The sequence below is a fragment of the Pyxicephalus adspersus genome, chromosome 9, assembly GCF_032062135.1.
Source record: "Pyxicephalus adspersus chromosome 9, UCB_Pads_2.0, whole genome shotgun sequence".
Taxonomy (NCBI): Eukaryota; Metazoa; Chordata; class Amphibia; order Anura; family Pyxicephalidae; genus Pyxicephalus; species Pyxicephalus adspersus.
The window spans coordinates 32,071,228-32,088,019 of record NC_092866.1 but is presented as its reverse complement, the minus strand read 5'-3'; the positions used below and the strand labels follow the sequence as shown (position 1 = coordinate 32,088,019).

The window sequence follows — 16,792 nt, the reverse complement described above, 5'->3', positions numbered from 1 at the left end:
TTGTCACCAGTTCACAAAAAGGACATTGTGAAACTGAAGAGGGCGCAGAGAAAAGCAACTAAGCTAATAAAAGGAATGGAGGATCTCTGCTTTATGGAGAGATTAGTTAACCTGAATTTATTCTTCCTTGAGAGGAAACATTTAAGGGGGAAACTCCAAAGAGGGAGAACTCTCTTCCTGATTCACTTGTAGATCATTACAAAGAACAAGAGGGCACTCTTTGCGATTGGAGGAAAAGAAGTTTTAGCTCCCTCAGGAAGTAGTTTCAGCAACTACTATAGATTGCTTTAAGAAAAAACTGGATGCTTTTCTACAAGCACAGAATAAAACTGGGTATTAAAGCTTTAAAGTAAGGATAACCAAGACCCTTGATCCAGGCAACATCTGATTCCCTTTTGGAATCAGCAAGGATTTTTTTTTCCCCAGTGGTTGAACTTGATGTCTTTTTTTAACCTGACCTACTTTGTAACTATGATTGTATTTGCAGTTACATAGTTATGGTTATACATGGTTTTCACAGACAGAATCAGGTTTTGTTTTTGTTTTTTTTTTCTGTTCAGTTTTGACACCTATAGAGGAAAATGGTCCTTTGAAAATTTAAGCAGTTTTTTTAATGGTTGTAAAACTTTACACATCATTAATTAAAAATATTTTTTTTTATTATTTTGTTTTTTTTAATTTTTGCTTTTCTAACCAAACATGCATTGTCTAATATTATTGTTTGTAAATGATTAACAGATATTCCATGGCTCTGTTCCTGTTGCAATCTTCAGAATTCCACACATATTGGGGTAAATGATTTTGAAATTCAGGAGTCAATGATGTCCTTGTAGCAAATAGTTAAATTTAAAAATAGTCATAGCCTAGATGTTAACAGTGTGATAAATAGAAATATTAGTTCTGTTCTGTGAAAAAAGGCTACATGCTTTTTGAAATGCAGACCAGCGTTAAAACTCTTACAACGCATAATTTGTGTTTTCATATTAGGATAGAGACCCATGTCTAGAAAAAAAAGCTCCTTTTTTTATGCTCAGTTTATCAAATCTTTTGAGAGAAAACACCAAAAAACTCTAGATGTACAACTCATTCTTCCTTTTTGGATGTTTATTCATCACTGATAATATTTGCAAATGCCTGATGACCCTTAGATTGGACTTTTTGGCTGCTAGTTTCTTTGATTTGTTTAACCTGGCTTATACAGTATGTTTAAATCTTAACATTGTACTTCAACACATCTGTAGCTATAAATTAATAGCTCATATAACCATTAAGGGTTTTTACACTGTGGGATCACTTATATATTATGATGCTAACCAGTCCTAGGGTGTTGAGATGTTGGTATGTGTCCAGAGATCATATATGTTCCAATATGGGCTCTAAAAATATTTATTCAAACAGGTCTTTCATCTCCAATGGGAAAAAATAACAACTGGGCCCCATTTTTGCATCTGAATGTGTTGGTTCAGTCCTGTTCCTAAGCCTTCCGGGTAATCCAAGTAGCTGTTCTATTCTGGCACTTGGCTGAAGAGTTGTATTAAAAGATCTTCTGAAAAGATGCATTCCCGTATAGTCGTTCTGGTATTTCTCTGTGTAGAAGTTTTTATTATGCCACAGCAAGACCATTTTTTATGTCCTTACAACTTTTAATACACATTTTACAATAATGCATTAGAATCTCTTCCCTGTGAAACAAATCACTGACTGTACAATAAGGCAAATAACAGAATAAAAGTGACCGATTCTTTCCAAACTACTATCATGTTTTATTTTCCGGACCGAACAGTTCATGAAAACTGATATTTAGTTGTCCATATGCAGTGTTCTCCCCAGAATTTTCCTTCAGCCGGGTTGTGGGAAGCTGTACCCGGGTGTGGAAAAACATGGCAAATTTAGTGCTCCCAGTTGTTTGTGCCATGGGTATCCGGTAATTTTTTATTGTTTCAGTGTTCTACCTTTTCCCTATACTTTGTTCGAACTCTGTAATGCCTGCCCCGTTAGTATATCCAACTTTTCCATTCTATGTATTTTGGCACAACTGTCCTATGCTGTGTATTGTGACTCAACTTCCTAGTTTTCTAATTTTTAAGAGTGTATTCCTTTGTAGTAGTGTAATAGTATAATGAATGTGGTGTAACAAGTTAGGCTTAGTTCATATTAGCAGCAAAAAACATTTACCCCTTCTGAGTGACTTCTGGCAACTCCTAGGCACCTAGGATTGGTAACAGGCGGTAAGTGCTGGGCTTTTTCAGAGCTAGCAGTTTTTTAAGCAGCAGTGGTTCCTGACATGAGGAATGGACAAATGTAACCTTACTTCCAGTGTGTATTCAGCCTAACCTCAGATGTGCTCCTGAGGCTATATTAAGTTAATGTGAACTTTTGTGAAACCATTTTTTTTTTTTTCACTTGATCCTTTTACAAAATTATCCCATGCTGGCTCAGCTTCCGCCTTTTCTCTAATGCCCTCTTTGTACATCCATAGCTGTCTTGCACTGCGCATGCATGAGATTGAACACTTTTTTGTTTTTTACATTATAAGAAAGCCTCTGAAGGTACAGGCACAGAAGGAGCAGCCCAGAGCCTCTTGGGATATGTGACACGGATATCCCAGGAGGCTGCGGATTTCCCCTTCAGTCTTTACCCCAGTACCTCAACCCCATTAAATTTTAGTGGGCAGAGTTTATTTTCTAATGATGCCATAGTGATGAAGTTTTTGGGTGATGTTAGTCACAGATGTTCCCTACTTGTACCTATATTTTTGGTTTCTTACACCTCCCCTTTGCAGGGGAATTGAAGTTCAAAATGTTAGTATGGTGGACAGGAATGTCTAACAGGGCAGGGAAGGCGATTTTCAGTGTTTTATGTTCTAATGATGCTGTAGTAATGAGATTGTAAGGGGAGAATGTGCCTGCCACTTGCACCTATATTTTCAGTTTTGTAAGCAGACGGTAGTTTCATAGGTATAGATTTGTGACAGGTAGGTATATATTTAGGGGCCCACCCCTTGCTATGTTAGTGGCCCCAGGGTCCCCAATTTGCATTTTCAAATGCACCCCAAAGTTCAATTTTCATAACTTCTTACATTTGTGACCACATATCTTGAAATTCTTTAAAGCTGGGTGTCTGACATTGTAGTAACTAGTATCTATGGGGGTCCCCTGTGCACCCTGAAAATTACAAGTCATTATGACATTCTTATTAGGAGATATGAAGGGTTGTATACAAAGAGCTGCAAGGATGCAGGACATGCAGACTTCACACACAGATCTAGCAGTGGATACAATTTAGAAGCAGTTTTTATTTATTTTTTTTAAATAGAGATCCCAGCTCGTGTTATCAGGTGGGGGCAGGGCTGCCTGTTTTTCACTCTATGAAGGCTGAACTGTGTGCTCACCTCTCATTGCTGAAACAATCCTCTGAACGGATGACAGCAGAGCACAAAGCAGCCTCGCTGAGATCCGTGCAGAGGATGAGAGATGCCGAGGAGAGGTGGGCAGGGTAGGCTCAGCAGGTGGGTGGAGCAACCGGCTAAAAGCCTCTGGAGAGAACTATGCATATGAATTAACGGACACCATTTCTCTTTGCATTGCCATATCCGATACTACCAATTGCCTGTTATTAAATTGACAATACAAGAGTTGTTAAAACATTTTCCTTGTTGTTACCTTTACAGTCTACCACAAAGTAGATCTAGGCACACCCTTTTCTGTGGATGTAGAAGTATGTGGGGTGCAGTGTGAAGCTTTGTATGGTAACATGCAGTTGTAAATAGCTAGATGTGGTATGCAATGATTTGAGGTTATGTTTTGGATATATTAGTACATGTTAAAAATCTGTGAGATAAACCTATGGTAATCTAATTTTCCAGCAATTTGATCCTTTTTAATATTGATATCTGACCTTGTTAAGAGAAATAGTTTATGAGGGTGGAGGATAACCAGTGTTATTGTAATAAATGGTTTGATGCAGGTGCTTTTGTTGTGCAGCCTTAGAATAACAACAGTTGAAGTAAAGCCAAACCTTTTCCTATAGGAGTAGAGCTAGGTTAGAACTCTGCCCTGGAGACACAAATGATTTTGTTAGAATAGCTATTTCCTAAATCCTTATTCCCTTTTGAATTATTTGGTCCTATCTGTACTATTTGTCTCTTTCCCAATCGTTTGTCCCACTAAGAATAGTTTCTAAGGCAAAATGCTGGACTAAATCAAATCGCACAGAGATGGCAATTATACCCGATAGGGAATTTCAACCATTTTCTCACTGTCTAGTACTACAGAAAATGTGTCGAAAGGTTTTGCCATCTGTAAAAAGCAGATACAGAAGCTAAATTTATTGATGACTTAAGATTAGGCCATCTAAATCATTGTTACATTGTCTGTGGGTAAGGAGAGATGGTTCTGATAAGCAAAGATTCCTAAGAAGACCTTTAGAAGATGGTAGCAGTGGTGGACAAAGCATCTAGAGGCCTGCATATACACGTGTATACGTCCACATCATGGCAAATACTCTGGGGCAAAAAGGATCTAGTTTTAATTCTTGTACTGGTGACTATTACCAGTGAAGGGATTTCTCATTTGCTACTGTCCCACAAGGCTTTCTTTTCACAGTGGTTTAGGTCATGTCAGGCTCTTTGTGACTTTAGGAATTTCACCATGCCAAGCCTTACAGTCAGCCTCTGCTTCCTTGAGCTGTTGCATGAGCTTATTCATAGCTCCATGTATTCTGTCTGTCCATTTAGACACTGATGCCCATTTTTCCTTAAGGTTTTACCTTCGTCAAGGTCTTTTCCATTGAGTCTTGTCCTCACAATATATGGCAAAAGTATTTAAAGTTCTTCAAGTCCATCTAGTGAACAGTCTGGGCCTATTTTTAAGTATCTCCTGATTAGTTATTTTTGTAGTTTGAGGAATATGTACTAGTTTTCAAATCTAGCATCAACTTAACTAACAAAAATTTAGAAATGCATTGCACAAACGGGGCTGGCCTTTTTTCCGCCTTGTATTCTCTGCATGGGTATTTGAATTGAAAATGTTTAGGTGACTAAGGCTATTTACACATTAATGTGCAATAATTGTCTTTGGAAAGGATCTTTCACGATCCTTCCCAGCGACAAACAACCATACGATGCATGAACATTATACAGTGCTGTACATACAGCGCCGTTCTGCTCTATTGAGAGGGGAGGGGGAGAATGACAGAGCCACACCCAGCTGCACTCTTCCTTCCTTCACTTCAATTACAATTGTTCGTTGTGTATCATCTGTGGTTTCGCCAGGACGGTCGTTCGGACAATGGACGATAAGCACTGTACACACACAAGATTCTCATCCGATATCAGCCCTAGCCTTAGTAAAACTATAGGGCATGTTATTCCGTTAGGCCATTCATTTGTATTGTGTAGAATCTTACGATTCACGACTAATCTTTATTTTGATTTTTTTCTTTGGTGTATACTTTAGAGGTTTTCACAGATGAATTGTGTTCTACCCTCACTGAGGACTGTATTTTTTTTTTCATTACATCCAGTGAACAGTGGATTCTTTTGGTTAGATAGATTGGAAGCAATATGTAAACTAAAAGGCTATTGTTCAATAATAGCAGCTTGTACCAATTGTTTCTGTTGTATTTTTTATCTTTGCTGCTTCTATTGAGCATGTGTGCCATTCTTTTCAATTGCATCACTCGTTTAAAGGCATACTATTTTTTATTTATATTTTTAAACCAATATTTTAATTATAAAGGGGTGCTAAGAAGTTACTGGCTTTGCCCTCTTCCAGATGAAATAGAAAAACAAGTGTGGGGGCATATGACAGCCTAATATCTTAGTATGTAACTGTGCAAATATCAGGTCCTTGAGATTCTTAAAACTGTTTTTTTCTTTTAGTGAGAAGCTGTGATGGCAGAGGCACAAAGCAAGTTTCACGTCGTTGAAGTTACGGGCCGTCATGAAGTTTTTGTTTCTCCAGGGAAAGTCGGCAAAAGGACATTCACACTGAGATATCACAAACACTGGGGGACAAGTGTCCTTCCTACAGCACTGTCAAAACCTGGATATCTCGTTTCAAGACTGGGCATTTCACTGTTGAAGATGAGCCCCGCAGTGGGCGCCCCCCAACCTCAACTGACTCGGCAACCTGCGTAGCTGTACATGAACTGATTTTTGAGGACCGGTGAAAATCCGCAAAAAAGCCCAGATATTTGACATCTCACGGGAGCGTGTTGGGTTTGTTATCACCAATATCCTAGACATGGGCAAGCTTTTGGCGAAGTGGGTGCTGAAATGTTTGAACACTGATCAGAAGAAGGAACGAGCTGGAGCATCCAAAGCCCTTTTGGCCCAATTTGATGCTGCACAGGACTTTTTGGCTAGGTTAGTGACTGAGGATTAAACCTGGCTCCACATCTATGATCCTGAAACCAAGAAACAGTCAAAGGAATGGCGCCACAGCGGGTCCCTGTGGCCGAAGAAGTTCCGAACATAGAAATCGGCCAAAAAAGTCATGGTGTTTGTTTTCTTGGACAAAGACGGTATTTTATTTTTGGACTACCTACCTCAGGACTCTAGTATCACCGGACAGTATTATGCTAACCTTGACCAGCTGAAGGAGGCATTTGAGGTGAAACGCTGTGGAAAGTTGATCAAAGGGATCCTTTTTTTGCAGTGCAATGCACCTGCGCACACGTCCAACATTGTAGCTGCCCAATTGAACACCCTGGGTTTCCAATTGGTCAACCATCCCCCCTACTCACCTCACCTGACCCGACCCCTATTATCGGACTATTATCTGTTCCTGAATTTGAAGAAACACCTGAAGGGGCAACATTTTGAGGACATTTCTGACGTCAAAGATGCTGCTGAGAGCTGGTTTGCAGCCCAACCAAAGGACTTTTATTTGAATGGTCTAGAAAAGCTGCAACTACACTGTACCAAGTGCATTGGTTCACTGGGGAATATGTTGAATAAATATGTTCTTTCTGGGCAAAGCCAGGAACTTCTCAGCACCCCTTCGTATTTGTGGCACCTACATATTTTGTCTGGATACATTAATCCACTAGCTAAATGGAGGTTGTAGATCAGATACTTTTGTATGAGAAAGCCAATATTCCTTTCTACATAGCATGCACTCTGAAAAACAAATGCTAATGCACTGTCAGCTGCCATTATGAGTAGTTTATAAACAAAGCCATGTGATAACCATGCCATGGTAGCCTTGGGGGGAACATGATCGGACACTATACTAATTATTAGTAGAGTCCCAAAGCTGTAGGCGACTATTACATTTGTTGCAAACATATGAGCTGTATGCCTTCTTTGCCCTGTCTTGTTGTGTGAAAAGTAAGGTAATCATGAAATCAGTTAATAAGGATAACAACATGCTGCATTACACTTTGTTGTCAAAATAATGGAATATGAGAACTATACAGAAATGGCAAAGTTTTTTATTTTTGGAGCTGTATGACTAATCCTTGTAAGCTCCAAAATGGACATTTTAGGAAATAGGACAGGTTTTATGACCTGCTTTATTTTTTAGATGACATTGTTTGTTTAGAATTTTCAATTGGTTGTTTAGACCCAATAACTTTATCATGGGAGGTAGGGGAGTAGGTCGTATGTTTCTGTGTTCATCAGCGATTTTATGGGCTGAGATGGAGGAACGGAGCAATGGCAAAGCATTACATAAATTATTATAAGTAAGCTAAATGTATACATTGGCTCCCATGATTCCCATGTTCATTACTATTTTTTTTTTTTTTTTTTACTCTTCACACTGACATGTAAAGCCATTACTGTACTAGTGCTGCTGCAAAGGGTGAGAGTTGTGGTTAAAATAATTGGAAAAACATATTTTCTATTTACAATATCTGTTTTCCAACATTTGTTAATATTAGTACTGATGACACATCACCTAAAGATTTTTATTACTTTTTTTTACAGCAGATTGGTCACAAAATATGCCTGGTTTCTCTTAGCTGGATCTGCATAGGTTGAAAACAGACATAAATAACCCAGATAAAGAACCCTATAAACATTTTTTTTCCAGAGGAAGGCAAAAAAACCCTTGTTCAAATTGATCCAATAGGAAAAAAATTCCTGATCCCATGAGGCAATAAAATTTTCTGTGGGATACCCACCTATATTCTCAGCAAAGCATCCAGCTTTTTCTTAAAGCATTCTATAGTAATAGCTGGAACTACTTCCTTAGAGAGTCTTACGGCAAAAATTTTTGTTACTGCATTGGGGGGAAATATGCTGTTTAGAGTTTGCCTGATGCAGAAAAATATTAAGGACAACCTCATCACTGAACTGTGCTTACAGGAAGTTGGTGAACAATGAGGATAACTATGTTGATGGTTTTTGTGTATACTACTCCATGTGTGAAATGTTGACTTTTCACACAATGCTAACACCTTGTTGGATATGATATTCTGCATGAACAGAAATCCTGTGCCACCCCAAACTGCTATATTCAAGATAATGAAAGTGGTTTGTTTGTTCTCTTTGTACACTCATGCATGATGAATCCAGATGTTTGGGTCATGTACAGATTATTAACTGGCAGTGATGTTCAGTCTGTGTGTTTGTTTGCTTTGATCAGCCTTTGTTTTCTTGGTGCACTGAACAGAGAGATATGAATGCCAATGGCTTCTTATCAAAGGGTAGATATTCACTTTTAAATTGACATCTCCCCCAAGGCAGATATTTATTTTATTTAGGTCCTTTTTTAGTATTGTTTTTTTTTATTTGTTGATCAGAATTGTGTATGTGTAGACATGCTGGCACACTGTAAAGCATGTGATACTAAACCAATGAAGCTTTAACTTAATTTAGTTTCTTCACTTAAAGTAAAGGATCATTCAAAATTTTGCTAGCCAGAGCCAGATCTGACGTACAGGATTTCACAGCCTTTCAGGCATGGTGAGTGATATCCTCTCAGAATGCCGTTCCTTGTGTTAGCCATTTACCAGACCATATTGAAGCTTTCTGTTGGATTTCACTCACAGGAATCTGCCACCCAGCTGCTGGAAAATAGTTTGTAAAAATTAACAGAATAGATGAGGGTTTTTTTTTTTTGTTCCCAACTTTTAAAAACCTGATCAGGTGATATTTTCATCTGATTACCACTTTTATGAATAGTGCAAACTGATAAATGGCACTTTTTCTGGAGAACAGCCGGTTCAACCCCTTCATAAATAGATCCCCCGTGACAAAATTATATACATAAATGGATATGGAATGGAAATTTCTATTGATATATATAATTTGATCGCTGGCCTAGTTTTGCATTGAGTTATGTTAGATTCAGTGTTTTTAATAAATGCAATGTCTGTCTTGAAAGAATTGATATGATATTGATTATGGCAGCGCTATTATATATCTAATTAAAGAGAATATTGCTGGCTTTGGAGAAGTAACAAAGTTTCCAGTTTAGGTTTTTTTATTTGCGCTGTAATAGTTATTATCAAGATGATTGTCAACAGTCTGTTGTTTAATAAATTTAAGTCTCCGGAAGGTGCAGAAGTAGGGGAGTAAGTTAGGTTATCCCATAAGTAAATAGGATTCTTTGTTCCTTTTGTACAAGAAATTGTCTACAAGGTTACAAATTCTATTGTGCGTGTACGTCAAAGTGCTCAGGACCTGAGCAGCCAACTTCTTTCTAGTGTGTAGCCTCTCTTTTCCAATATTTTATTTCTATCTTGGTACTAAACCTGGAAAAATTGTTGTCTTACATACATTTTCCTATGATTCCACCATCCCCTAATTACTCTACTTCTTAGAAATCCATATATATACCTGTCATACCTTAATGTGCACAGGCAAATATGCCTTTCTAGTCTGAAAATTATGCCTTTTACCTAACTGCACAGCCATGGAACAACATGCCCACTAATGCTGTAATCTACCTCCAGAGGAGTTGAAAACATTGACAATTATTTGTGCAAGAGAAAAGATCTAGAGAATCCTCTTGTAAAGGATTTAGTCACCATGATGTCCTAACATTTTGTAAATAAGCCAGTTGGACACGCCTAGGTAGTCACCATTTTTTTGAACATACAATACATTTTAAACGATAACTGTACTTTATAAACTCCTAAGTTAAAAATGCTGTTGTACATGTTCCTTTCCTAAACGGCTTTAAAGCAGAACTTTTATTAAAGAAAAATAAAGAACACACGCAAGGTCGGGTGACTTTTCCTAAAAATGTTTAAAAAGTAAATTGTTAATCTCACTGCGCATGCTATGCTACCTTTTTATATAATGTTAAAAATGTGATTGAGGTCCACTATGGGATGAGAATATTATCCTATATTTCTAAAATAGTTTTCTTAAAATCAGAGACAGATATGTTAAGGCTTAGTCTACACGGACTGTTTCCCCAGCGTTTAACCTGAGGCTTTTAAAGCCCATGTTTGAAGTCCACATGCATTCCATTGGGCTAATCTACACCAGGACGTTTCCTTCAGGCACATCTTTGAGCGTTATCCTAAACGTTGATTGCAACGTTTAAAAAAATTAAAACGTGGGAAAACGCTTGAAAACGCTACCATTGAACTCAATGGAGGCTTTTTCAAGCGTTTTTAAGCTTTTATGAAAGCTTCCATTGAAAGCAATGGGGGCTTTTATAAATGTTTTTAGCAAGACTTTGGACTCTGGAAGCCCCCTTTTATAAGGAGACTCCCAGATCTCCACCACCCCACCCCGGGGAATGCATACAGGGGTACATAAAACCCCTTACCCATTCCCTGAAAGGGTTAAAATATATGTAAAAAAATTGGACAAGGCTTTAATGTTAAATTATTTTATTAAATGTGTGTGTTTGTGTAATTAAACTTTTTTTTTTTTTTTTTTTTTGGTTATCGAGGGATTGCAGGGCACTAGGGGTTAAATGAGGACAAGCCTCTCCATTCACCCCTAGTGCTCTGTGATTGGCTGAGGTTTTACGTTACTCAGCCAATCAGCACTAGACATGAATGGAGAGACTTGTGCCCATTCATCTCTAGTGCTCTGTGATTGGCTGAGAAATAGGAAACCCTGATGACAGCTCAAGCATCATCAGGATTTCCCTTTCCTCAGCCAATCAGGGAGCAGAGCAGTCAGCAGAGCTTTACTATGCTGACAGCTCCGCTCCCCTGATCACTCCCGCAGCCCTAGAGGAGCTGTGACATGTGTTCTGTATCTGTAATACATGTCACAGCTCCTCTAGGGCTGGGGAGTGATCAGGGGAGCGGAGCTGTCAGCATAGCAGAGCTCCGCTGACTGCTCTCAGTACCTATGTGATATTAAAATGTGTTTTTTCAGTTTTCTAATAAATCACATGTTTCTCTTGTCTTCCTGCTTGAGAGATTTTGGAGATTTATTTTCGCACAGGGTGTTTGAGATAAAATCTCAATGCAACATCAATTTAACGATTTTGGAACTTTACATTTTTTATAAATGAAGGGGCTGGTTGGACTGTGATGGGGTAAGTATTCCAACTGAGCGTAAATATACAAGTATATCTGTAGTGTGCTGGAGCTATAACCTAGGTCCTTGGAGAAAAGTCTTCAGGCCAATAGAAAAGAGAGCACCCCAATGGTCCAGGTAAAATGTATTCGTTGTAGAGATCTTAAGAAATGGCAGTGCTAAAGGAGAAAAAGAACAGGCAGCTTATCAGACTGCTTCTTTATGTCCTCAAGGATTTTAATTTTTATCCAAGCTCCCCCTAGTAAAATCTAAGCTCTATACCAATGTTGCTAAATTAGGGTTCCTTCAGAGGTTTCTAGGCACTCCTTTAGCAATTTGTGCTGCTCAGGTCGGTTTATCAGACACGGGTGATCTTCTTGACTATCTGTAAAGGTATTCTTTGGAACTTTATTGTATTTGATAAGAGTTTGATTGATTTTTCCCCTCTTCTTTACCCCTTTTCTTTACAGCATTATAATCTTGTACAACATGAACATTTGTGTTACTATCGATAATATTTGTCACATTTCTTGCTTTGTGTACACGATTCAATGCCCTTCCTGTGTTTTGCTTTTGTTGGGACAAATTGTGTTTTTAATGTCTTTAGCCTGTTGTTTTGAAAACGTGTATGACAAGGGAGGCCCTTGTGATCATTTTTCTAACTTGGCTTAAATCTAAAATGAGATTTGTGTTTTTTTAATTCTCAAAACATTCTAGGTAACGGATATATTTATGGGCTTACTGTCAGTTGTCCTGCTGCAGTTGTAATTATGCAGTCAAGTAAAAACCAAATCGTGATGATGGAAATACTGGATCCAAGCATGTCCAAAATGGCAAGTCTTGTGTGGTATTCCCAGTGTGCCGTGATTAGTACCTATCAGTGAAGTAGTAGTGAAGCAGCAATAAGTTAATGGATTTCCAGAGTGTGTTAATGGGAGTAGGATGGCTATTGTGTCTGGTTTAATCCCACAGAACAGGTAGTAGTAAAAATAGCTGAAAAAACATAATGCTGACAAAGTTGAGATAGTTCAGGACACTGTCAACACAAGATATATAGGCAGGACTTTAAACGGCTTCTACCTAGACAAGGAGCAGCCACACACCAAAACTAAAGCCAATGACAGGAGGGTAAGTGGAGACCAAAACTGCGCTCCAGGACTTCCATATATCCTGAACATTTCTTAAAACATTTAATTTCCATCAAGATTGTCCAGATATTTTATACTGCCTGTCGTTACTTAGCTCTGAAGAAGCCCATTGTGGGGAAATGCATTGGGACCTTAAACAGCTTATAACTATTGTGACCCCAAGGCAAGATTGGAGGTGGAAGGGAGATATATTTGCTCAAGATTCCTTTTATGTGAGTTATATTTGCCTAAGATTCCAATGTGAAGTAGCAGGTGGAGGACTCTCACCTGGGAGATAATTTATGAAGAAGCACTGAGGGTGGGAATATAACATAGAGCCAGGAGCTCAGTCAGTAGCTTGGCTTGGAGAGACACAGAGCTCAACTCTGTGTGAGTTGAGCTCTGGAGACAGAGAGGTGGACTGTGTGAGAGAGCTCTGTTTGGAGACACAGACTGGTGGACTGTATGAGTGAGCTCTGCTGGAGACACAGCCAGTCGGTCTGTGAGGGAGCTCGGCTGAGACACTCAGAAAGTCGGTTGGGTGAGTGAGCTCAAAAGTGAGTAGAAGGTTGTTGAAAGCTTGGTTTTGAGCTGACAGGGAGAAGCCCTCCAGCTGATAGACAGGGACCTCTGATGTATAGTAAGTGCGGGACAGGCAAGGTTTTCTTTTGCTGTTTTTGTTATTTTATCTGCAACCTTCAATAAACCTGGCTGCAAGCCAGCTTAAGGCTGATGTGTGTGATATGAGTGGGTGTGTGATATGAGTTGGATGAACCAGACAAGTGTCCTTTGACCCCAGCAAAAGCGATTCTGAGCGTTAACCCCTCACACTATGTAATGCATATCTATATCATCTAAAAAATGCGCTAAAACCTGTATATGATGCAGTAGTAACCTCCTTGTGTATAGGGCCAGTACTCTATATCTGTCTGAAGCATCAGTTATTAATCATGTATAGATTATACCTATAATCAGTAAAATGTGGATTATATTGCTGGAAAAGCCCTTCTTTCATTGTTATTTTCAATTGGAAAAAGTTGTAAAAACACACATTGGAACACACATCTATTGGAGCTTTCTGCATATAGGGACAAGTAAACAAGAGAGCAGTCAGTGTCTGTGCTGGCCCCTTTCCACAACCAAACGTTTCTACAATGGCCATGTGAATATCAGAATTAAATCATGAGCTTTGGAAAAAGGTGGCCTAGTCTGATGAACATTTTAGATCACGTGGCTGTCTGGAAATGTGTCCTTCACCTACCTGGGGAGAAGATAGCAGCAGGATACACTATGGAAAGGAACGTGGTCTACGGAAACGGTGAGACTTAAAGAATCTGCTGCTAACGTCATGCCAGATACCACAGGACACAGTAGGATTACATTCCTCAATAGGTTGAAGCTCTTTCGGTGGCACCAGGGGGACCTACTCAACATTAGTCAGATAATTTTAATGTTTTGGTTGGTCAAACATTTTGTTTATACATACATACATACATACATATGTACATCTAATTTTTAGTTTTTCCACGTGTTTGTTTGGAATAACTTTGGGATTGCTTCTTTTGTTTTAATTTTAACTGATTTCCTGATCATGTTTTTAAATTGTTTTCTGCCTTTGCTATTTCATGAAAAAATGAATCCCTGGGCCGTGGTTCTCACATTGACATGTACCATATTATCTAAACAAATAATTGAGAAATCATGTGCTCATTTTGCTGTTTGCTTTGTCATACTTTAAAGTGATGCTGTTGCATCCTTGTTTGGATAGCCATAATTAGATTGGATATTTTAAAATCATATACCTTGAGATTATTTGTGTGTGTATCTGTGTACCCACCCCAAAGAGGATAATAACGTTAATCTATTCTCTAAGAATGCATAAATGGTGTCATTGTCAACACCTGTCTTCTAGAGAGACTCTTAAGTTTTTCTTCTATGTTATTGTCATTTGCATAGTTTTGCTTACCACCTGGCGGTTTGTCTGCTGTTAATTCTTTAAACAAATATCTTGGGACAACTTGTAGAAATAATGATCAAAGACAAGATTTCTTTCCACAAATTAGTGGCATGTTGGTGTTTTGAGTAATATTAATCTTGTGGATATTATTGTTATTAATAAACAGGATTTATATAGCGCCAACATATTACACAGCGCTGTACATTACATAGGAGTTGCAAATAACAGACCGGTACAGACAGTGACACAGGAGAGGGAGAGGACCCTGCTCAGAAGAGCTTACAATCTAGGAGGTGGGGAAAGCATCATAAAAAGCTAAATATATAAAAATAATATAACATTTGCTGGGAACTGAAGCCGTATAACCAAACTCAGGCACTTAGTAATGATCTATGGAATGTGTTCACAATTGAAGTGTAGTTTTAAGTGTAAAAAATGAAGAAAAAAAAAAGAAAAACTACACTAGGCTTACACTATATGCAGTGTTCTTTCAAATTTATTTTCAGTTGTTGTTGTTAGCTTAAATTGATCCCGGGGAACGCTTGACAGAGCTAACAATTGGAGATGGTTGTCAGCCTAAAACAGGAAGTGCCTAGACTAGTGCATAGACTTTTATGGCAGTATCACCAGATTTTCTTGATATTTTTAATAATAACTTTTGATATTACATGAACATGTTAAAGCATGAATGAGATTTTAGTGATTAGGTTTTGAGTTACTTTTATTTATTTGCTTGCAAATCTAATTTTTTCTTCATTGTTTTTCAGCATCTCCTTTATTGTTGTTTGCTAACCGCCGAGACGTCAGATTAGTAGATGCTGGTGGCACAAAATTGGATTCCACGGTAGTGGTAAGTGGCTTGGAAGATGCAGCTGCTGTGGACTTTTTTTATTCACAAGGGCTTATTTATTGGACAGATGTCAGCGAAGAGTCGATAAAAGGAATCTCTTATAATCAAAGCAAGAGCTTGCAACATGTCATCATCTCTGGCCTCGTGTCCCCAGATGGTCTGGCTTGTGACTGGATTGGCAAGAAACTTTATTGGACAGACTCTGAAACCAATCGGATAGAGGTTGCCAACCTCAATGGTTCATACAGAAAAGTCCTCTTTTGGCAAGATCTGGATCAGCCTAGAGCCATAGCCTTGGATCCTGCTCACGGGTACATTTTTATTTATTATAATTTTTTTTTTTTTTTCCTGTATAGGGTGTTTAGTGTTAACCTAGCGCAGACTTGCATATCAATAAGCAATTCCATGAAACACACGTTAAGCCATTCAGTGAATTTCTTATGTTATTTGTAAAAAAAACTCCTATATATGTATGCTAAAGTCAGTGAATCAAGACAGGTAATTGAATATTTCTGTAATGTGTTTCCAGATTCCAGGGGCCTCCTCACATATGGGTTTTTTTGGTGTGACTTATGTCACCTTTTTTTCTCTTTGCTTGGATTAAATCTCTAGCTGGTAACTGTTCGAAATTTCAGATCAGATCTTGCAGTAATGGGTGATAATACATAGTTCTCACTGAATTGGGAACAAGTGAACAGTCAACTGGGGGGGAGGCTGAGGGGAGAATGATATACATGTAACTGGGCCAAAGGTTGCAGTCTAAGGGGGCTGTCCACACTTTTGCGTTGTGCTTAACACGCTTTGCAATACACATGGCAATGCACCTACATTTTGTGTGTTGTGCAATCCAATGCACTGCAAGTGTACCTCAATGCATATACTGTATAGATACTGTACAGATATGGGAAAGGGCAAGCAATCAGCCTTTTCTATAGCCAGTTCAGGCAGTGCATTTTTTGTTACCAGTTTAAACCTGTACCTTTGTGTGGGGTGTCTACCTCAGAGTCAAAGTAAGCAAAGTTTAACATGAAATTGAGCGAGCCTTGCACTAAAAATACAAAATTTGCTCATTAAGTCAGTTCTGTGTCTTTCAATCCATCAACACCACCAGGGGAGAGGGGAAAAGTTTTTTTTTTTTTTAATATCTTATTCCCACTATAGAACCTTGGTGGGTGGGTGATGTCCATAAGCTCCAAGTCAGTGTTTCTTGACACTTGTTATATGGGGGAACCCCTTGAAATAACTTTAACGTCTGTAGGGAACCCCTGCTATAAGAGACAGAGACAACTTTTTTTAATTTTTGGTTCTGTACATTACCACAATTAATTGTAAATGAAACAACTAAGATGCAGTGGAACTGCAGACTTTCAGCTTTAATTCAGTGGGTTAAACAAAAAGATTGCATAAAAATGTGAAGC

The 16,792-nt window shown here is 38.4% G+C and overlaps 1 protein-coding gene across 3 annotated transcripts in view; it reads left to right on the top strand.

Annotated features, from left to right (window-relative positions):
• The window catches only part of LOC140337570 (low-density lipoprotein receptor-related protein 5-like), a 162,788-nt gene that overhangs the window by 43,231 nt on the left and 102,765 nt on the right, over positions 1-16,792 (top strand). For 2 of the 3 annotated variants that reach the window (XM_072421267.1, XM_072421266.1), the window contains exon 2: positions 15,292-15,685. In XM_072421267.1, the coding sequence (XP_072277368.1) occupies positions 15,292-15,685 (394 nt within the window). Of the gene's footprint in view, positions 1-11,261; positions 13,886-15,291; positions 15,686-16,792 lie in introns of those variants that run through there. The other variant, XM_072421265.1, reaches the window with a different exon arrangement.